General features: G+C 46.3%; 2 protein-coding genes across 2 annotated transcripts in view; one reads left to right on the top strand and one right to left on the bottom strand.

The window, feature by feature from the left end:
- MAN2A1 (mannosidase alpha class 2A member 1) overlaps nt 1-16529 on the bottom strand; it is a 199980-nt gene extending 183451 nt beyond the window's left edge. Inside the window, exon 1 of the mRNA XM_043913763.1 lies at nt 15984-16529. Coding sequence (XP_043769698.1) covers nt 15984-16118 — 135 coding nt within the window. The 5' untranslated portion in view covers nt 16119-16529. The remainder of the gene's footprint in view (nt 1-15983) is intronic.
- Nucleotides 16530-16945: 416 nt separating this feature from the next.
- LOC122700837 (proline-rich protein HaeIII subfamily 1-like) lies at nt 16946-23298 on the top strand. The gene is made up of 3 exons (XM_043913862.1): nt 16946-16967; nt 17020-17411; nt 23240-23298. The coding sequence occupies exons 1-3, from the start codon at nt 16946-16948 to the stop codon at nt 23258-23260; spliced, it is 435 nt and encodes a 144-aa protein (XP_043769797.1). The 3' UTR covers nt 23261-23298.
- Nucleotides 23299-23797: the final 499 nt, after the last annotated feature.

Genomic DNA, 23797 nt, shown 5'->3' with positions numbered 1-23797 from the left:
CAGTACCAGTGAATTTAAAGCAGTGGCGACAAATGGGATCACCCAGAGAGAGAGTGCATAGATCTGCCTTTTATCATTTTGTGAAAGGCTCACCAGGCAATTCTCACACATCCTCAGTTAAGAACCACTGCATTAAAGCTAAGTATAGGAACAGTGATTTGGTAAAAGAGAATCTGTATTTCTAGCAGGCGTGTCACACCGTAACCGCCACAGCCCAAGGCAGTTAGCTGCTGTTGAACTATTCAGAAAAACCCTCCTATTGAGTCAGATCTCAGGCTCTTAACAGGGAAGCATTTTGGTTTGACTGAATGACAAGTCATCCAAGCGACCACTTACCCCTTAAGATGTGCACTGCTCAGGCCAGAAACAGTGTGAACTACAGCGGTGGCCACAGTTACATAACTCTATCAAACAAGCCACAAACCAATTACTAATGACCTCTCTATGATTTCCCAAACCTAGAGCTTATCATGCCTGAAGCTCTTCCAAGGTACTGTCTTTGTGCTTCTACTTGTCCATCCAAGGAAATAAACGCCCTCATGATGTGAACACAAAGAATAATTAATTACATACTACCCTATCAAAACACAGGGGCCAAGGCACTCTCTGCCCCGGAAACCATCCCTCACAGATCACGCACCTGCCGAGGCGCTAGTCACAAAGGCAGCGTGCTGGAGCCGAGTCACCCTGAAGGGGCGAGCTGGGACTCCACATCCACCAGCCCTTACTTCCTGCAGGGGGCCCGAAAGAGTCACGGCCGCATGTGGACAACCACTCTGCAGCTGCTGGGATCCCTGCAGAGCCCTGACCCAGAGAATCCGCAGGCCTGGCCCGTGTGATCCCAGCCTCCCCACCTCCCAGGCACGGTCAGCACTCCAGTTGCCAGCAGCACTCTGCAGGCTCTAGGACACGGCCCTCCTTCCCCCCGTGGGTTCCCAGTGTTCACGGAGGTCAGAACCCGGCCACCCCCACCCACACTAACACAACGTGGCCACCAGAAACCACCTCCTGTTGAGGCAACATTTTAGGAACAAAGGCACTGCATAAAGTGAAGTTCTGCAAAACGGGCATCTTTTTAAAAATGATTATGAGAACGAGGGCTTGTAGATAGCACAAAATGTTTCAGCTGTAAAATATTTTCATACAGTGCAATTTTATTACTTTCAAATACATTTAATAACTACAATTGACACTAGCAAATTAGGTGCTGGCTAATAGAATTCTTTAATTCCACACTTTGCAAACTGTTCCAAGGAACATTACTTTTCTTTATATTTTGCAACATTTTAAAAAACCACACTCATTTTTCTTCTAAAACATTTCATATTTTAATGGAATTTCTATTCTTAAATAGAGCAGTCGGAAATAATATGTCAACATTGTATCCCACCCAAGAACCTGCATAAAAGTTCATGAGACACACTTTCAGAATGCAAAAATTCCCAGAGAACCAGGGTTATATGTCATATATTTATCTCATCAAAGACTCCTGGTCTATGTTGTTAATCTGTCTCATATTTTTTTGACATATGCCTGTCTTTGTACACAAGGGTTATTATGCATGATCTATTTATACTACCTAAGCTCATTTTCCATGAAAGAAAGGCATGTATTATATTTTAGGTTCTCCTAATAAAAGTTCTATCGACATAATTTTACACAAATAGTTTTGAGAAACATGATTTTAATGTAAAAAGAGTAACTGCCAATCATGGAAAAAGCAATACAACCTAAACAGCATTAGCCTATTAAAATAAACGCAGTTGTCATGTCTAAGACAGTTATTCACACAGAAATTGTTCAGGGGAGCCTCCTGAAGGCAGGACTGTAGTAAGTAGGTAATCAGTCTACCTTTAGTCTTCTTTATACTAACCATTTCCTGAATAAGCCCCTCTATTCCTTACTCACAAGAGACAGGTGTTTAGACAAGCCCCATCTTAATTATTATAAATTCTGAATTTCCTTACTTTTATTTACAAGCATCAAAGATTCTAAAGTTTTACCAATCCTTTCCTGCTGGTGCTGCTGCTAAGTCGCTTCAGTCGTGTCTGATTCTGTGCGACCCCACAGATGGCAGCCCACCAGGCTCCCCCGTCCCTGGGATTCTCCAGGCAAGAACACTGGAACGGGCTGTCATTTCCTTCTCCAGTGCATGAAAGTGAAAAGTGAAAGTGAAGTCGCTCAGTCATGTCTGACTCTTAGGGACCGCATGGACTGCAGCCCACCAGGCTCCTCCGTCCATGGGATTTTCCAGCCAAGAGTAGTGGAGTGGGTTGCCACTGATCCTCTCCTAGTGACTTTATAAAAATCGGTATGATAGCGAACAGACTTGTGGTTGCCAAGGGGTGGGGGATGGATGAGGAGTTTGGGATTAGCAGACGCAAATTACCACACATAAACAAGAAGGTCCTACTGCATAGCATAGAGAACTATACTCAACACACTGCAACAAGCCATCATGGAAAACACATGAAAAATAATGTGCAAATATTATATATATGAATAACTGAATCACTCTGCAGTACAGCAGAAATTAACACAACACTGTATATCAACCATACTCCAATAAAATAATTGTTTTTATAAAAAAGGGTCTGAACCAGTTGCTCTACAAGGGTGCAGAGGGGCATGATGCCTGCCGTGCGCACAACAAATGTGACAGTGTGAGGCACGCGGCATTTCACATACAGAAACACAAACGAGCAACCTGCTAAATATCACACTATCAGCTACCAAAGATGAGTTAGAGGTATACATCTGTTGGGTTCTTCATTTTTTTTAAACAATTACTAGTTAAATCTCCCCTGAAAGTCACAAGAAGTATCTTGCATCTTGAGTGCTGTCATTCGGCCCTAAAAATTTTCAAGAATTGCCCCGAGGACCAAAACAGTTCTTCAGTTTGGGGTGAGAGTGGTGTGGGGGCCAGTCACCAATCAGATGGGAGAGGCTCGCCTTTACTATAAACAAGAGGTAGTTGGGGGTGTTCGCAGACGTCCGAGATCTTCAGACCGACCTTGAGCAGTGAAGCCCTTTAATCTCCTCTCTCTCTCCCTCTCCCTCCTCCAGCCTCCAACACAAACCCACACACATAATCTATTTTCATTCTTATAACCTAGAAGAAATAATTCCGAACCAGAATTTGGACCAAAGATGAGATGGGCCTTTTTTCATTTCCTACCCAGACGCTTCTTTGAAATCCTTCCTTGTGATAGCATTATCTGTTCTGAGATATGCTCATCAATAAGCTGGTTTCTGACAATTTGAATACAAGCTGCTGCCTTTTATTAACATCTGCTACACAGTACTCCTAACCCAGGACGCGTGGGTTCTGGCTGTAAGGAATGCTGCTTGGCGCTCTGCTCTCCGCTCACAAAGCCGAGCCCCAAGTGCGCGCCCCATCCGCCGTGCGAGGCTCCTCGCCGCCTCTCCCTCTGGCACACCGGCCCACTTGGCTATTTCCACGCACAACCACCTCATCACAAACCAAACTGAACTTGGCTTCCCAAGCCAGCTTATCCTTCCAACTACTCCCTTCTGCAAACAGTACAAGCAGTCTCCCAAACGCCCCAAAGGACAAAGGTGGGAGAATTTGTTTTAACTCAAGTCACCTATCGTTACCCTTTATCAAATCTGCGAGGAAGCCCAGATGCTTCTTTTCACAAAACGTCTCCACATTTCCCCTCTGCCTCTTGATTCCAGCCAATTCAACACTGTTACAGGGATTTACTGCCTTCTGTCTGTATTACCGCAAACAGATTCTCAGCTGCCTTCCTGCTTCTGAGTCTTCCTACACAGTTACCAGAATAATTCAGACTGAATATTCTCTTAGCTCCCTTCCAGGTCTAAAATTTCCTATGAAATTAGTTCTCCATCATTGATTCTCTCAAGCAGCATCCTGACATACTCAACAATTCTGAATGGTTCACCCCCACCCAACTTATAATTCCCTGCACTGGCTCTCAGGGCAATTCACAAACAGATCCCAGACTACCTACTGTGTTTTCCCCAGCTACTCTACAAGTTCAAAGGTCAGAAATCAAACCAATCCCCTCAGTCCTTCTCACGTGGCCAGGCTCCACTGGGACTCCAAGCCTTTGGAGGTGCGGTGCTTCACACAGGAATGTCCTCTCTCCCTTCAAAGTCCTACCCGGTCAGGGAGGCCGAGCTCTGTCCCGTGTCTTACGGGCAGTGTGAACTAGGCCACTACATGAACTTAGTTCTGAATTCTAAGGCCCCTGCCCTCATATTAAAAATATGAATTAAGAACACGGACTCTTGTTTTACTCTTAGTTCCTATACTCCCAGAACCTACAACAGTGCCTGGCACCTAACATGTACTATTTAACACTGCTCATCAATAACAACTAGCATTTACTGAGCATTTGCTATGTGCCAGGAAGTCTTCTAACTTCTCAAAATTAGCTCTTTTAAAGAATAACTAAACGTTCAACTGTCTCTAGCCGTCTCACAAATGGCAGTTGTGTCTCCACAACCAAGAAGCTCTATCAAAGCAAGGAACACGTCTGGCACGTCGATCACAATCTGCATAGTCCCTAACACACGCGAGTCAGCAAACGGTGCTGGCGAGAGCACAACAGGAAGCTCCCTGAGTTACGGGACAGCAAGCATGTCCAAGAATGCTGTGATAAGGTACGGGACACAGATAAAAAAAAAAAGACTGCTGAGGTCCAGTCTACACGTCTCTGTCCTTATCTGAAAAATCAAATACTAAATTACCAACCCTGGAAGGACCTGCCCAACTCCAAAACTTCCGTGATGTTTTCATATGACTTTTCCAGGATTCTGATGAAAGCTGAGAGAATGACTACCTCACTGGATTTTAAAACATGCACATTCAGGATTACTTTATGCAGAAGAGAACTCTGAGAATGATTCACACTGTCAGGCTTCCATCCCCTAATGCTCCAAGGGTAAAACTGTTGCCACAAAGGCCGAGACCACGCCTGCAGCAGGGGAGAGCGGGCAAGCGCTGCACGGGCGCCCTCAGCCCAAAGCACAGCTGCGCTCTGGAGAGGCGCTCTGGAGAGGAAGAGCTCCCCGCCCCCCGCCACAAAGCTAAACACCAGCAGGCCTGGGCAAAACACGCATTTACAAGAAAACGGCCATCGGCAGGTCCCCTGGCTCTCCAGACCCCAATTCAGGACAGTGAGGGTCACCGGTAGGATCAGGCCTCACTTGAGACCTGCTCTGCCTGTCCAAAAGGCGTTTCATTTCTCTAGACTTCTGAAGGCGACGACATGCAAAGGGAGCCAGTGGGGAAATCTACTTACATATGAAAAATGAATATATTTTAAAATGAGGGAAAAAACTTTAAAGTTGTATCACTCAATGAGATGTTTTACACCCGTTTTGTTCATGTGAAATGTACCGCATTTTAATGGTGACAGCAAAGTCTCTGAGGATGTAAATGGGAGAGTGGCCTGTGCCACAAGGAACGATGAAAATCACACATAATCTTTAAGAAGCTTGAAGACGGCTCAGAACCAATGGAATTAATCACTCCTGGACAAACAGACTAGCACAGGGCCTGCCGACGCCCTGGAAGTCAGTTCCTCGCCTCCACGCTGACCAGTCCTCCCAGAGATGACTGCCGAGTTCTGGCCTGGATCTCTGGCTTATGAAGAAGATACCTGGACTTGGGCAATCTAAGCAGTCAGATTAAACTCAGGATTCAGCCCACCTGTGAATTACAACAAATCTAAAATGCAATAAAGTCACGGTTTGCATCTCAAGACTATGGATCAATTTTGCATAGTTCATGCCCCAGAACCCTCCATCCCAGAGCAGTCACAGGGTAAGAAATCTTTAGGTGGGAGAAGAGAAACAAATGAAACATGTCAAGCATATCAATGCTATAACACAGAAGTTCCCCAAGGACATCTGAAAAATCCATGAAACATGCAGACAACAGGAGTTTTAAACGATACTCTCAAAACACAAACTAAGTTTGAGTAATGCTAACCTAATAACCAGCTTACAAGAATTTTGTTTGTTTTTAATTAGCCCACACTGTTTGCTTCCAATGTGAATGACAGAGAAACACAGCTTAAAGCAGGGGTTGGCGAGCTTCTGCAAAGGGCCAGACAGTAACTTGGGCTTTGTGGGCTACGCTGCTTTCATCCCAACCACCCATCTCTGCCCTGGTAACACAAACACAGCCAGAGACGATTCGATTCAGAGGAACAGGTGTGACCACATCATGAACTATTTAACCATGTAAAAATGTAAGCTCCAGTCTCACACTGTCCTACAATAGGCGGCAGGCCCGACTGGGCTGAGTTACCTGACTTCGCCAGAGTTCAAGCCCAGAGGCCTGGGAAAAAGGAAGGAAGGAGAGCACTTGTCCAGAGTGTCACCCTTGTCCTACCCCAATCTCCACCCCCTTCTTTAAAAAGCCTAGTTAGGACAAAATGAAGTGAACAGGAAGGAAGTCTCCAACGGTGACTTTCTAGTTTCCTTCCCAGCCTTTTCTGATCTCAAGAAGGAATAAAAAATGCAGTAACCAAAGTCATCAGAATTAGAAGAAATAAAACAAGTAATACTTTGAAGAAAGTAAATAGCCTGCCTGAGAAAGTTTCAGACCTCTCAAATTATTTTCGCATATGCCTTTTATACTACCTTATTACTAACCAATGTGTCTTATCTCCTGTGCTAAAAGGCAAGGGGAATAAATCTAAACCTTTAACTGAGTGCGCATAAAGGAAAAGATGGCTTATGTACTATCATTTGATCAAATGTTTTCCTCAGAAAAAAAAACTTGCCCAATTATTTTTTAATTGTTTCACTATAATAATATTCCGTTTTTAACTTCCATATGAACATAATCTACTCTTGTATTCTCTGTAACATATTGTAATGAGGAATCCTAAAAATGTAAGTGAATTTTGGGCATCTAGTTAAAGGACACATTTCAGTCGTGGAAAAAAAAAAAAAGCTAGTTATCCCTGAGTGTTAGAATTAAACCTTCTGACTTAAATTTAAGACATGACACCATAAAACTCCCAGGAGGGAACACAGGCAAACATACTGTGACATAACCTGCACCACTGTTTTCTTAGTTTCCCAAAGCAGTAGAAACAAACGCAAAAACACACAAACGGACCTACTCACACTTACAAGCTTTGCTGCACAGCAAAGAAAACCATAAACAAAAAGACAGCCTATAGACTGGGAGAAATTATGTGCAAACAATGAGACCGACAGGGCTTGATTTTCAAAATATACACATAGTTCATACAACAAGAAAACACAGTCAAAAAATGAAAAGAAGACCTAAATAGACACTTCCTCAAAGAAGACATACAGATGGCCAATAGGCACAAGAGAGGAGGTGCTCAACATCTCTAATTACTAGAGAAATGTAAATCAAAACTACAAGTAGCACCACCTCACACTGGTCAAAATGGCCATCATTAAAAAGTCTACAAATAAGAAATGCTGGACAGAGTATTAAAAAAAGGGAACCCTCCTACACTGCTGTTGGAAATGAAAATTGGTGCAACTCCTATGGAGAACAGGAGGGAGGTTCCTCAAACAACTAAAAATAGAGTTGCCACGTTATCCTGAAATCCCATTCCTGGGTATATATACAGACAAAACTGTAATTTGAAAAGATACATGTACTCCTATCTTCATACTAAGTTAGTTGCTGAGTCGTGCCCAACTCTTTGCAACCCCACAGACAGTAGCCCGCCAGGCTCCTCTGTGCATGGAATTCTCCAAGCAAGAGTACTGGAGTGGGTAACCTATCCCTTCTCCAGGGGATCTTCCTGACCCAGGGATCAAACCTGGGTCTCCTACATTGCAAGTAGATTCTTTACCATCTGAGCCACCAGGGAAGGCCCCTATGTTCACAGTAGCACTATTTACAATACCTAAGACAGGGGGAGAATCTAAACGTCCATCTGCAGATGAACAGGTAAAGAAGATGTGGCGCACACACATATAATGGAGTATCACTCAGAAATTAAAAAAAAAAATGAAATAATGCCATTTGAAGCTACATGGATAGACCTAGAGATTATCATACTAAACAGAGTGAGTCAGAAACAGAAAAACAAATACTGTATGATATCACGTATATGTGCAATCTAAAATATGACACATACACACTTACCATGAAACAGAAACAGATCCACAGACAGAGAGAATAGACTTGTGGTTTCCAAGGGGGTAGGGGGCAGGGTTGGACTGGGACTAGCAGAGGCAAACTATATATACAGAATGGATAAACAACAAAGTCCTAATGTATAGCCCAGGGAACTATATTCGATATCCTATAATAAACTACAATGGAAGAGAATATGTAAAAGAACACACACACGTATGTGTAACTGAATAGACTTTGCTATACCCCAGAAACTAGCGTAATATTGCAAATCAACTCTAATTTAAAAAAACAAAGAATTGAGCCTTTTAATCACTTTTTCCTAAAATGCAAAATTATAACATAGTGCGATCAGCATAAGGAACACGTCTTTGGCGAGAGTGAAGTCAAAGAGGTTTTCAAAAGGGTTGATTTTTCCTCAGGAGGCCATTTAGCAACGTCTGGAGACATTTTTGGTAGCTCCCAGTTGGAGAAAGGTGTTTCTGGCATCCCGTGGGTAAAGACCAGGGATGCTGCTATACTTCCTAGGATGTGTACGACAGCTTCCCACACTGAAGACTGCAGCCACAGACGTCAACAGCAAAGGCAGTGAGGCAGCCAGAGGAGGAGCACGCACATGTCTAAACCAGGGTTCGCCAAGGGTGATCGTTTCTTTAGAAATAGTTAAATTTACAAATTCAACATAAAACATTTACCAGCTACCAACTATGCACTGGGTGGCATAAAAGCATAAATAACATTACCTTAAACTTAAGTACACTGTCTTCCAGAAAAACTACATTTAACCTCAGGAGACTGAATTTACTCCATTCAAATTATTTAATTCTTCCCTATCATAAAGCAAATTCAGCAATACCCAAGCACTAGGTCTGAATTCCATTTCAGTACAATCGACCCTCAAACCTGTTTGAACCTAAACATGGTTTCAACCTTAAAAATAGCAGTTTAAAAAAAAAAAAAAAAATAGCAGTTTTGCTATTACCTATTAACACCTATTACTGAAACAGAAACCTGTTTGAGCTAAAATGGTCTACCTCCTCTCCTGATCAACTTGCTAATCACAACTAACAGAAGCAAAATTTGCTCTTTAGAGTTTCTCCTCCTCTCTTGAGTTCTCCATTTCCTGTAAAAGATGGTGCTACCAGGACAGAAGGTACAATCCAGCAGCTGGAGATGGTATCCTAGTTGTTGAATCTCCTCCTATTTTCTTAAAGATTACCATGGAAATGAGGGAACAACAAGGGAAAACTAAGACTGTTGGATTTTAAAAACTAAGAGCAAAGCAGGGAATCAGCAGCAGCTACTGATCTACTCCTTTTGGGAAAATCTCAACATTCAGTCCAGTTAAAAAAAAAAAAAAAAGCCAAACTTTTAACAGCTATCACCAACAGCAATAGCTGACTTAAAAACAACAAATAAAAGTGGTAATTTTAATCGATATATTATCCACAGCCCAGATATCCCTTAATGCTAATTAATGAGTCACAGAGAAAATCTCTTTTAGATAAATAGGATTGCAACATCTCCCAAGCAAAAGTATTTGGTTAAATCCTAATAGCAGTGCTGATCTGGAAATAAAACATTGAATTCAACTTAAAAATTAATAAACTTAAGCCTTCAAACCGGACGCAGTCCTGAGTGTCTGTCCATAGGAAGACCCTTTAGCCTTAGTGAAACACGCAGGTAAGAGAAGTGCTGAAGAACCAACCGCTGGACTCGGGAGGAGGAGGAGGAGGAAACCAACTCTCTTCAGGGGCTTTCCTGTTCGTTTACTCATTTCTCTGAAATCCCTGGATGCCACCCTGATCAAAGTTCCATCACTTCCCAGAAGTCACAGATCTCAAACAGAAGACCTCAAGAAGTGAAACAAACTCTCTGATACACACCTGCACAAACCCCAGCAACAAGTGCCATAGTTTATAAACGGAGTGCACTGGAGTGTGGAGAAGCAGAAAAGATCATATTTTTCTATTTATTACTCTTAAGAGTCACCGATTTTAAAAACAAGAAAAAAAAAAACTGGGGAACTAAGGTCAACTTTTATTAAATATATACTATGTTAACTCTTAAGAAAGTAGTAGTGATGTAAAGTGTTCTAGCATATTTTTATAGTTGTATTATATTTTCACAGTCAAAGTCAAAAAAAACAAAGAAGGCAGAAAAGTCTCTCTCTACCAGTGCCTTTTTTTTTTTTTTTTTTTTACCAGTGCCTTTCTATCAGATACTTAAAGACAGTCACACTTTGTCACTTGATAAATGTTACCTGGGCACAAAGATAAAACCTGAACTTCAATTTTACATTTTCCATCAATCTCAATCTCTGAACTTTCAAAAGGTAAAATTAATTCTTATATCATACGCTATACTAAAAATTGATAATTTGTTATACACAACCTGAGTCATTAATTCTCCAGATCCAAATATAAGACATTAATAGGCCATCTGCTTAAACACAATGTAGATGGTAAGCAGCCTGTGAAATCTGCTTATGGGAAGTGATGAAGAATTGCAGGAACACCTTAACACTGTTTCTCCTTTCCATTTGCTTGAATTCTTACATTACCTCAAAGCATATTCAGGGCATTAGGCCCCGGTCAACCTCTCATTCAGAGTAGAATTTTTATTAATTTTTCTAGCTGAGATTTATTAACCCTGAAAGAGACACACAAAAGCTACTGTTGCCCAAGGCTTCAAAGGAATTCCTCCCAGAAACAGAGGAAAGCCTTCTAAGGACTATATCCAGGGGGGAGAAACTGGAGCACCCAGAGTTGGGCTTACTTCCACCCGAGTCTGGCCAAGTGGTGGAAAACACAGACCTGTGGGAGGAGGGAAGAAGAATGAAAGCTAGAATAACCAGCACATAGACTGCTCTCAACTGAAGATAGTTTTAAAACATACCTTGTTTACATGATGGACCATGTAAGGTTCCATGTTAACTGGAAGAAACTAAAATGGACAATTCAGAGCAAATCAATCCCTTCCTAGAGAAACCATTTTACTAGACACCAAAAGTGGTTTACAGTGACTGACTACCTTAAAGAATTCAATACCCAAACTCATCAAAGAAATATAATTTAGTGCCACCTAGTTTCGCTGTTTGGTATTCTCATCAGATTAAGGTTTACACAGACATTAGAAGGAGTGAAAAAAATAAAAATCAACTCAAATGCTGGGATGCTATGCTGCATAATGGTTTCCATTGTAACATTTAGCTCTCAAGTGAGCTAGCAGATACTGCAGGAGAGGTACAGATCTCAAGCATTAAATGTCTCACAAAAAGGAGCACATTCAGGTCCAGAACTGAACCCACAGTATCTCTCAGGTATCCCTGTACAATGTGTATGTGTTTATGTGTGTAGTACTTGTGTGTGCATGCTCAGTCGAGTCCAACTCTTTTCGACCCCGTGGACTGTAGTCCGCCAGGCTCCAATGTCCATGGGATTCTTCAGGCAAGAATATTGGAGTGGGTTGTCATTTCCTCCTCCAGGGGATCTTCCTGACCCAGGGATTGAACCTGCATCTCCTGCATTGGCAGGTGTATTCTTTACCATTGAACCACCTGGGAAACTCTATGCTTATACCATATGACCCAGAAATTGTACTTCTGGGCATTTTTCACAGAGAACTCAGGACATGTGTTCACACAAAAACTGTATGTGAATGTTTGTAATGTCCATAGCAGCTTTATTCAAAATAAACTATCCCAAACTGGAAACAATCCAGATGTCTTTCAACTGGATGGTTAAACAAACTATGCTCTGTCCATGCAATACTACTCACTAGTAATAAGGAACAAAATAAAAATGAAAAGATAACACCATCAACGAAAAATAATAAGGAACAAACATGTAATAACCTGGATGTCTCTCCAGAGATTTACACTGAGTTGAAAAAGCCAATCCCCAAAGGTTGCACACTATGTGATTTCACTAGTCATTCTTGAAATGACAAAATTATAGAAATTGAGGAACAGATGAGTAGTTGCCAGGGGCTAGAAGGGGAAGGGATAGGAAGGAAGTGGTTGGGGCTATTAAAGGGCAATGTAAGGGGTACTCGTGGCAATGGGAATATTCTGTATCTTCACTATATCAAGATATCAATATCCAGCGTGTTACCCTAGAGTTTTGGAAGATGTTACCGCTGGAGGAAACTGTTAAAGGATACATGTTATCTCTTTGTATTATGACTTATACTTGCTTGTGACCCCACAATCATTTCAAAATCAACAAATTTTTTAAGAGCATCAAAGGAAAAAAAAAAGAAGCAGCACATTCATTAGGGCTTCATATTAAAAATTCCTTTAAAAAAAAAAGTCATACGCTAAGAAGCTACAGAGCAACATGCTCTATTTTCTACAAGGAAGCTGGGGCCTAAACAGTAGGCAAAGGATCACTAAGGGGCAGTACAGCTGAGAGCTTAGACTCCAAAGGCTGCCTGCTGAAACCTCAGCTTTTAGCTGGTGACTTTGGGCAAGTTACCCTCTTCATGCCTGAGCTTCCTCACCTACTAGATGGGGACTGTGTGAATGCAGCTTATCAAGTAAGACTAAAACACATAGGCTAGTATCAGACATACAAGGGTATAAGAATATTTATTCAGTCCACCTGCCTGGGGATTCAGTGGCTCTTCAAAACTAAATCAGCAAAGGTGTCTTTTGCACTGAAAACCCAGTATGAAAATCTAAGAAAGACAAACTTAAGTATAGAAAGTTCTACTTTCCAAATCCTCTCCCCCTGCACACAAAACAAAATACATAGAGGGCCTTCTCTTCCAGCAGTTACTGTCACTTTCCATTAAATGCTTTATGTTCTAAGCAGAACTTCAGTCCCTTGATGAGAACTAGGCCTGGATGCTAAAATATTAGAATTAACTTCACCTAAGACTTTCTAGAGACCAAATGAGTCACTCACTTCTTTAGAAATAGTCAAATGTCAAGGTTGCCAGAGAAGCCAACCTCAGATGTTTGCATAAATCATTTCCAAGTGATCTTCAAGTCAAACCCAAAGGATATTACTCAAGATAACATTCTGAGTAAGATCAGTTTTTATGGTTTTTCCTGTAATGGAGAAAATTCTAAAAGTGGGACTACTGGGGCGAAAATCACATTAAGTTAGGCCCCAAAATTATACAACATATTTTAGAAAGGCTTAAAACTCCAGGGTGTCACCGCTCCCCCCACTTTTTTAAAACTGTTTATCCAGTCTCATCAACAAGCACTGGACAAACTCTAAACTGCGTATTTAACGATACCCCATAGTGCCCATCCCGCCGTATTTTCTCCATAATACTACCTAAAAGTGCAGAGCGCAAGGCGACTGCAGTCCTCAGAACAGACCCATTGCTGCGCATCACTACGCCATTACCAGGTAACAGGTCCTGCTCAGCTATTGGTTGGCACCACAGTGGGCCCCGCCCACTGGCAACCAACGGTCAATCAGAGCCCGTTAGTGGTCCTGCTCAGCCATTGGTTGGCTCTGGTGGGCCCCGCTCACTGGCAACCAATGAGGGTTTCAGCCTATGGTTGTAGGGTGGAGGTCATCAGGTGGAGAGCGAGGCAAGAGGTGGCTCCTGGCCTCTTCCCCCCGCCCCTCTGACCTGTTCTCTGGCCTTGGGCAAGTGGATGAGCTGCGGGTCCCAGGGAACAGGCTGAGAGCTAGGTCCTGCCGGGCTCCAGAGCCCTCCCCAAAGTCACCGCTAGCCTTGGCCCAGGGCTTCCCGGGCAGCTCGGCTGGTAAAGATCCCGCCTGCAGTGCAGGAGTCCCCGGTTCGGCTCCCGGGTGGGGAAGCTCCCCTGGAGAAGGGATAGGCTACCCGCTTTGGTATGCTTGGGCTTCCCTGCTGGCTCAGGCAGTAAAGAATCCACCTGCAATGCAGGAGCCCTGGGTTTGATCCCTGGGTTGGGAAGATCCCCTGGAGGAGGGCCTGGCAACCCGCTCCAGTGTTCCTGCCTGGGGAGTCCCCACGGACAGAGGAGCCTGGAGGGCTACAGTCTAGGGGGTCACAGAGTGTTGGACATGACTGAGCGACTAAGCACAGCGCAGCACCCCTTGGCCCAGACCTGGAGGCGGCGGTGACCCTCTCCTCCATCCCTGCCTCTGTAACCTGATGGCAGCGGCCGTCTGCACGGACACAGCCTGGGTCCCCGGCCCACTGTCCTGGCGGCCGGAGGAGCCGGCGGGCCAGCTGGGTCCGGGGCCGGCTCCTCAGCAATGACGGGGGCAGAGTCTGGGGCCCTGGCCCTGAGGGAGCCGCCGCTGAGACCGCCTCCTCTTAGCAGGGACCCTGACCTCGGGGGGAAAGTTGTGCCTCGGGATCTCACCCCCCCCCCTTTTTTTTTGTCAAGACAGAGAATAATATTCGTTACATAGAAATTTACAGAAACATCCTTACCTGACCATGACTTGACTTCAAGAATAAAGGGTTGACACCAAGAAGTCTGCAACTAACCATGCCCCTCCCTCACCTTTTGCTTTTAAAAGGGCTTTCATGAAAGCTTTGAGTAATTTGGGGGCTCTTAAGACATGAGCCACCCATCTCCTTGTATGGCCCTTGTATGGCCTGCCTCTGTTCCAAACTCCAATGTTTTAGTGTTGTTTGGCCTCACTGTGCATCAGACACATAACTTGCATTTTCAATAGCAAAAGCAAACGCTTTTAAATTTTTGGATCCACGTTTACAATCAGATTATTAATATCATCTGCAAAGCATTTTGAGTGCTCTGTACTGATGACACCATTCACGATGGTGTCACACGGTCTGTTTTCACTTTCATAATAATTCGGGTAAAATTAGTCTAATTTCATTAAATTCAAGCCTTTTGCCCTAGTGTATCACCGGAAGAAAAGGCAAGAATATTCTTTCGTTATTTACACTGTCACACAAAAGATAAAAGAACAAAACAAAAAAACGCCAACTTGAAAAAAAAAACAAAACGCCAACTTGTTCACGTCCTACGTTTCTCTGCTGTTAAGGAGCTGATGTATCAGCTTGTCGGGGTTTTGGGTTCTTCAGGTTCATTCATTGCAAGGGATACTACACATTACCCAGTTTTACTAAAATTTCTAGATCTCACAGATCATTGGCAAATAACTTAAAACAAATCGCACAGGCGGCGCGGTATCTTCCCAAATAGGAACCTTCCGTTCGCTTATTTTTAGTAACTTTAAATAAAAGACTGAAGATGGGTCGTTTTACCAGTTCCTTTGACAGGGTGACCGTGGCCCGGGACGGAGCGCCCCACAGCTTCCGGCTGGAGAATGACACGCGCTTCCCCAGGTTCTCCCGACTGTGCCCAACAAACCCGAGGTAACAGCTGAAGAATGACGACACCAAAATCAACCCTACAGCTTTTCATCCTGGAGGTCCGCAACACCAAATAAACTTTTATGTCTCCGGAGACAGTGGAGTTAGAAAACAAATAAAACACCCACATGGGGTCTGCTCGATGGGTTTCCGCGACCGAGGTCGCGCAGGGGGTCTGCGGCGGCTTAACCCTGTGCGGGCCGGGGGTCTCCCCAAACAGCTGTGAGGGGGCGCTGCACGCGAGCGAGCCGCACGCCGCGCCGGCGGCCCGGCCCGCAGGTGAGCGCCCCCGCAGGCCCGGGCCCCGGGGCGTGATCCCGCCACCGCAGGCCGCCCGCCCGGTACTTTGCTAACTCCGCGCGCCCCGGGAGGCGGCGGCTCCCCGGGTCGCGGCCACCGCCGTCCGAACGCCGCGGCGCCCGGGCGGGAGAAGGATCCGAGCCTCCCCCGTCCAGTTGGGCCTCGCCCTCCCCGAGCGCGGAGCCTCGGCGGAGCAGCGGGTAACTACGGGCCCCGCCCGCACCCTCCCGGAGCCCCACTCCCCGGGGCTCACCTGCGGGAAGGAGCCCTCGCGGCGCGGGTTCTTGGGGTAGTCCAAGTGACCCCGGTCCAGCATCAGGTAGAGCGAGAAGATCACCACGCAGAAGATAGCGCTGCCGAAAACGGTGAACTGCCGGCTCAACTTCATGTTTCCTCGATAGACCCGGCGACCGAGCACGGTCCCCGCTCGGAGCCGGCGGAGCGCGGACTCCAGGAAGCGGCGGCCGGAGGCTCCCGGCTCCTGGGCTCTCACCCTGCACGCGCTCCTCTCCGCCGCGGGCGCGAGTCCGGGCGGCGCTCCGCACCTCGTCTCCGGCGCCCCCACGCGCCCTCGGCCCTCGGCCCGGCCCGCCGCCCTCCCCGGGGCGGGACGCCTCACGCCCGGAAGGGGCCCACTCGCCCTGGCCGCGGAGCTCCGCGCCGGCCGCCGGCGGGGCGCGCGGGGCAGGCGCAAGCAGGGTCGCCGCGCGGACTTGCTGCCGCTGTCGCGAGCACCGGGTCGGCAGGAAAAGTTTTCTCGAGCCGGGCCGGCGCGTTCTCTCCGCCCACGAGTGCGGTCACGGCGGCCCCGCGCCGAGGGAACGGGTCCGCGGAGCCGCGGGGAAGGAAATCAGGCGGGAGGGGCCGGGCCCCACAACTTACAGCCGGGACTGCCGGGCCCGCCCCGAGGCGCCGCCCCCGCCCGCCGGCGGAGCCCCTTCCTGCCGCTGCCGCCGCCGCCGCCGCCGCCGCCGGGTCCGGGCGCGCCCGGCTCTGACAGGACTTTCCTCAGAGTGCGCGCCCGCCGGCCGGCCTCCCGCCCCCCGCCGCCCCGGCCTCCGGGCTCTCGGGAACAGGGCAGCACCGGGGGGCGCTGGGGGCGGGCGGCGGCGGCGCGCGGGGGAGGGCGACGGGGCCAGGAGGGGAGCCTCCCCCGGAGAAGCCCGCTCCAGCCGCAGCCGCGAGTCCCCGCCCGCCCGCCCCGCACGCGCGGCGATGGCGGCGGCCGCCGCGAAAGGCAACGCCGGCTCTGCAGCGCCCCTCGGCGCCCGCGCGCCTGCCGCCGCGAGCCCGCAGAGACAGCGGCGGAGCAGCGCCGCGCGGTCAGTGGGCGCCCGCGGCCCCGGCGCCGAGGCGGCGTCAGGCCCCGCCCCTCTACGCGCGGGCGGGGGGGCGGGCGCCCCGGCGGCCAATCAGCGCGCCCCGCCCGCCCGCGCCGGCCTCGGGAGCGCCGCGGCTGGAGGGCGGCCTCGCGGGAGGACCGACGCCGGGCCCCCGGGTCCGCCGCGCCCTTTGCCCGCCTCCCTTTCGTCGCCCCGGTCTCCTGACCTCGAGGCCCAGGCCTGCAGGGCCGTGGGCAGAAACTCGTGAGAAGGGGGCTGCGCGTTGTGCTCAGACTCAGCCTTGCCTCCGTTGCCTCCCTGACTTCTGGTCAAACCTGAGGACAGGAGCCCCCCGACAGGTATAGACACCCGGCCACAAAACCTGAGGGAAACCGGCCTGTGCCGGCGGTGTATCCATTGCGTCTCAGCTCAGCTCACCCTTTTTGGCTGCACTGGGAAAATGGATCTGGGCCTTGTGAAGTGAGCGTTCCTCTGCCAGCAGAGGCGGACGCCTTGTCCGTGGAGAAGGCTGAAGAGACGTTCCGGGAAGAATTGCGTTTTCTGCCAGGTTTTGGTGTATCGGCAGGCAGGCAGTGGCAGCATACCTTGCTCTTCCCGTATCGCGCTCCCGTGTTGCTCAGGGGCCAACGGTTAGCTAGCACTTCGCCAACTCTTTTTTTGTAGTTCAGTCAGTTCAGTCGCTCAGTCGTGTCCGACTCTTTGCGACCCCATGGACCGCAGCACGCCAGGCCTCGCTGTCCATCACCAACTCCCGGAGTTTACCCAAACTCACGTCTATCTAGTCAGTGATGCCATCCAAACATTTTTGTAGTAGAGGGGCTAAAAATAGACTCGACCTCCTGAATAACTTTCTGAGCACCCTGGAGGCAAGATACAAGATTCATAGCAAGCTCCAGAGGGCGGAATTTTCACGCGGAATAGCACCGCAGTGCTTTATCTGCCATGCAGTGGGCCAGGCCCTGCCCTCTCCAGTCAGGTCTGGGTCTTAGCCCGGGGAAGGACAGGGGGAGCTCATCTTTAACAACTCTGTCTCCTAACCCCAAGGTTATTTATAAGTCTGACTCCTTATAGCGGCTATTTCTGTATTTTCACTCATCTTACTAGTGAATCTCTCATTAGTCCAAAACCCTGTGGTAGTTAATAATTCTTTTTATTAAGCTTTTTTTATAGTCCCAAGAGATGGTTCAGTTTGATTGGACACCTGGGCTTGAGCTGGGTGCTGAATTCCTTGACAGAATCAAGAGGCTAGGACTTTGTGGTGCTGGGGGCATCTCAGTTAACCAGCCACCTGTGAACTTTGTGGTGCTGGACTACCAAGTGCCTTGGGGCCCCAAGTGGCAGTTACACTGGACTGTTATGGCTGTGAGGTAACTGTAAGGACTGTGGTGTGAGATGTATTCTTTTGAGTTCCTTTGAATGCTTAAAAAAAAGAAATAATAAGCACAGTTCCAAGTTACCGTAGGAGATCCAGAGAGATTTTTGTCCAATTCTAAATGAAGCTCATTGATTGTAGCGACAAAATGATATTGCTGAAAATCAAACACATTTTCATTTTCATGTTACTGCATTACAACTTCTATCAAATTCACAGATATGCTAAGTTTCTCATGTAAAGGTTAGAGTACTATTAAATAACAGGATCCCAAAACTTGGAGTGGGTTAGACCCAGAGAAAATGGACAATCTTGAACCCACATGTTTCTCTGAGCCCCTCTCACTATGGGAGTAGGTTGCCCTCCAGTTTCTGAAGAGGTAGGCTTCCTCTGCTTGAAAATTCACCTGGGGCAGGTGCCTTGAAAGGAAATTCACATTCTCCTCAAAAACCATGGTAATCACCTTCTCCCACCAGTGTTGTCACAACTAAAATCAATTTACAGCAAGTTCCTGGGGGTATAGGTGTGCACTATGATAAGGAAGAAGTAACGTACAAGCAAAGGAATGACAAGACTTTGCTAATATATAGGCAAAAACCCGGAGAACATGTGTTTGTGTGAATTCTGAGGTGTTAGACCATGGATGATGGAATGTAATAGTATGCTGAGCCAAGTTTATTGATAGAGTTTTTATTATATATGTTAACTCATGTAGCTAGAGGTTGTTCTAATACTTTACTTGGTTGATTGATGGAAACTTAGACTCATTGGTTGCCTGAAGTTTGTGAGGTTGAAATGCCAAGCTTCCCTGGCATAATGTGCAGCAGGGAATCCAAAATTGAGGGAAATGTTACCCTAGACTTATTGCATGTAATCTGCATACCCATCCCCCAAAGGCCCAGAAGACACTCCCCTCACTGAAGAATTGAGAAATACATCCGTGAGAGGAAGACGTGCATCTCTGAAAATTTATGTGGGTGTTTCCCTCAGTAGGCCATGTATGACTATTAATGATGCCACTATTGAGGTGGACTCATTGATAATGATGAGGATAACAAAACCCCAAATTAGCACAGACTACCACTGATGCTGTGGCACATCTGCCTTATGAAAGGGCAGCAGGTGTGCACAGGCAATCAGAATGCCTTTGCCCACAGAGAGGCCCTGGGAAAAAGAAAGGCAACCTAAGAGAATGCTGTGTGTGCTCAGTCGCTTCAGTCTTGTCCAACTCTTTGCAGCTCCCTAGACTGTAGCCCACCGGGCTCCTCTGTCCATGGATTTTCCAGGCAAGAATACTGGAGTGGGTTGCCATACCCTCCTCCAGGGGACCTTCCCAATCCAGGGATTGAACCTTCTGCATTGCACATTTGGATTCTTTACCACCTAAGTCCTCAGAGAAACCCCCCTAAGAGAATACTACTTGATATTTACTAAGAAGAAAAGCTCTAAATCAGGTATCCAAAATCCAACCTGAGTCACCACAGTGGATTCTCTCAGTTTTTAGACCTATATCGATTCTCAGACCCAGAACCCCTTGATTGGAGGAGAGTCTGTGTACTCTTTAGGAATTACCTTGCACCATTGCCACAGTACATGTTGTAAATGATCCCTCAACCTTGTTCCCCCGAAATGTGTAGCCATATACTAGAGTGGTACTAGAGTGGTTCTGAGGTTTTCTGGATCTTGGATCTGAATTGATGCTAATTCCTGGGGACACACCACACCACTGTGACACTTCAACTAAAGCTGGACTTGATCTTGGTCAGTTGATAGATGAAGCCTTAACTCATATCCAGCTCACAGTTGGTCGTTAGATCACTTGATCCACACACCAACCAACTGTGTAATTATTTTGCGTGGTCTAGAATAGGTCATATCCCCATTTTGGCTTTCTTATCCATGGGATGAGGGTCATTAGAGTAGGAAGAGATAAGTGGTTGCTCCTGGAAATTTCACTCCCTTACAAGATACTAAAGCAATTAATATTGTTACCAGGTCTAAGCTCATGCTGCTTGCTTCACGACAAGCCAATAAATCAAGAGACAATGTGTTGAGACAAGGAATGGTGACTTTATCAGAAAGCCAGCAGACCTAGAGGATGGTGGATTAGTGGGAGTAGTGTCCCAGTAATTCTTGCCTGGATTTGGATGCTGGTTTCTTTTACAGAGCAAGAGGAGAAGATGAAAAGATAGAGTAAAAATGGAGGATACGTTTTTGCAAATATTTGTGAGTTCTGGCCAGATTCTGGAGGAGATATGTTAATTTCTACTTTCCTGCAGATCTTTACAGGTCAGGATGTTTCTTGTGAGTTAAAAAAGGTATTTTATCGTAAGATCAGTCAAGGGAAGCTGGGCTCCCTGAGATGGGCCATTATGTATACTTTAAGCTATAGGCAACATCCCTTAAGTAATTAACTTACAGCTAAAGTAATAGAATACAAAGTTTACAGTGAAAGAAATAGACCCAGTATAGAGTCAGCTTTGCTCTTCCCTGTTCAGTGTCTCCAGAAAAGGCTTGGAAAAAAGCACGGGTGCTGATACCTATCTTATTCTCATTTAACTCACCAGTTTGGCCAGTGCAGAAGGAGATCTTAAAAATTGACTGTGGACTATTATAAACTTAGCCAGAAGGTAATTCTAATTGTGGCTGCTATCCTCAGGTGCAGTATTTTTACTGGAGCGAATCAACACAGTACCTGGTACTTGGTATAGCTACTGATGTGACCAATGCTATCTTCTCTATACTTATTTGTAAAAACCCCCAAAAGCTGGCTTTTACCTATCAGGGCCAACAGCACGTTCCTGAGTCCAGGCTTGAACTGCTCACTGCTCAATAGACCAATAAATCAAGAGACAAGTAATTAGAACAAGCAATAGTTACTTTATTCAGAAAGCCAGCAGATTTAGAAGATGGTGGATTAGCGTCCCAAAGAACCTCCTTTCTCTAGAATTCGGGCTTCTTTTACACTAAAACGGGAGGTGCAGTTGGTTATTGCAGACTTCTTGGTGTTAGAATCCTTTGTTCTTACAGCTGTCCATGTAGATCCTATCACAATATTCTTATAACACCCAAGAAGAAAATGTTATTCTCTGTTCTGCTACTTTTTATTTCTATGTGAATGGAAAAGTGTTATACTGTTAGTGATGAGAGTCTTGAAAATGGACTGTCTTATTTATTTCAAGCTATGGGCATCTTTCTCATAGCAAAAGCAATAGAATACAAAGGTTAAAGTAAAAGAAACAGATGAACTATCGAGCCAGATTGCTTCTTCCCTATTACAAGTATACCTCTCCATTCTCCTTACTCTAGCCTACGGAAACGTGATCATCTTGACATTCCATGAAACATCACACAGGTTCATTTTGGTGGTTCATAATGACAACAGTAGGGTGATTGGAGATGATAAGCAGGAAGCAGCAAGTATTTAATACACCTTCATAAGATCTATTTGAGCTAGAGGGCATCGGATAATCAAGAATGAGAGATAGCAACTCCAAAATGTTCCTGCCAAGACCCACACCTCAGGGGCGGGATGGCTTCTAGGATGGTACAAGCTGTATGAGGAAAAAGACATTGAGAGAGAAATCCAAGCAGATGGTGTTGGTTAGAAATATAGGGTTGGAAAAACCAGGGACGGGGTGCTGCAGACTTGGGTCCTACCACTCGTCTGGCTGTGGAAGGGAGGCGGCAGCACAGCTGGTAGAGGAAGATCACCTGAAGCGCCAGGAAGCTGAGAACTGGGGGAAGACTCAGTAACCTCTCAACTGTTACATGGAGAACACCTGGCCTGGTGTCTGAGGATGCTTTGGTAGCTGAATACCCATTCTTAACTTGGATCTAGACCCTTAGGCCTTAGGACACAGCTCCTTGGTCCTTAGATCTTACACTCAAGACTGTTGACCTTTTGGATGACTTCCACCAATGATGACAGAACAAGATTAATTTTCTGGACATTAATATGGCTGCCCCAGCTGAGATAATTCAGTCCCGTGTGCTCTCTGTTTACTAGCTAAGAGAAAATTCTCTTCTATGCTTTCCCCAGACTGTAGCTACTTCTCTGAATTTGACTGTTGTATCTATCACTGTCTCCTGACCCTACTGCCAAATACTTAACAGATGTTCCTTTGGACACTGAAAAATCAAACCTTGACCCCCATGTCAACAAAACATTGTTGCTGGACTACAGACCTATCAGCAGAGTCTAGTTTACCTGGAGCAGTTCTTACTGTAAAGGCTAGGCTGGTTGGCTGTGATAGGCAGGTTGTTCTCAGCAGCACTGCACCCTGCTCTGCAGGAATAATTTAGGTTTAACCAAGGGCTTTGTCCATCACAAGGAACACTAAATTGACTTGCTCTGATACATGACTCAAAAACACTCCTAATACAGTCTATGCCCCTAGTAGGGGAGGCATGGCAACCCGCTCCAGTATTCCTGACTGGAGTATCCCAAGGACAGAGGAGCATGGCAGGCTACAGTCCGTAGAGTCACAAAGAGCCGGACTCGACTAAAGTGACTTAGCATGCATGCATACAGGGCACTACTTCTCAATGTGGACATCAGACATATACTTGCTTGACAAAAAACAGTATGAACTATCTAATGAAACTGGTTATAGACAACCACATCGCTCCTGACCAATCAAAGTACATTCAAATGCCAACACCATTGCTGCACTGAGATGAATAAATCAGGGCAGGTGGAGCAATGTATCTCCTACATTATAGTGGCTCTCTAAGGTCTGTCTCTGGCTTCCCAGGTGACTCAGTGAGTAAAGATTCTGTCTGCTAATGCAGGAGACACGGGCACAAGTTTGATCCCTGGATCAGGAAGATCCCCTGGAGGAGAGCACAGCAATCCACTCCAGTATTCATGGACAGAGGAGCCAGTCCATAAGGTCGCAGAGCATGAGACACAACTGAAGTGACTGAGCATGCATGCAAGGTCTGTTTTGGTAGTACTGAGACGTGCTTAGCTGGCTTAGCTCTGGTTGGGAGTCTGTTTGCAATTTAGCTTTCAAGTTGGTCTGATCATCCTGCCAGGAGTCAGAGTCTTGGTCACTCTCATCTGAAGTAGTCTAAGACAAATAGAAAATGTTTGGTCCAAGCCCCTGCAGTTAATCAGTAGAGTTAATTAGGTAATCTAATGGGTGGCCTAAATTCATGAAGATAGTAAATAATTCTTTCTTGGATGCGTGGAAAGTCAGGGTTGTAGTTACTAAGAAACAGCTCTGCTACCACTTGACTTCACATAGGTTTACGTAGACCAGACAGCCCAGTCTGACCAGGGTCTTGGTGGAACGCCCTGCAGTCCCTTCTCGGCCAGGGGAGATAAGCTTCTTGTGAGGAGCTGCC

This window comes from Cervus elaphus, chromosome 9, assembly GCF_910594005.1.
Source record: "Cervus elaphus chromosome 9, mCerEla1.1, whole genome shotgun sequence".
NCBI classification, from domain to species: domain Eukaryota; kingdom Metazoa; phylum Chordata; class Mammalia; order Artiodactyla; family Cervidae; genus Cervus; species Cervus elaphus.
The sequence above is the reverse complement of the archived record's forward strand: the minus strand, read 5'-3'. Positions and strand labels throughout refer to the sequence as shown.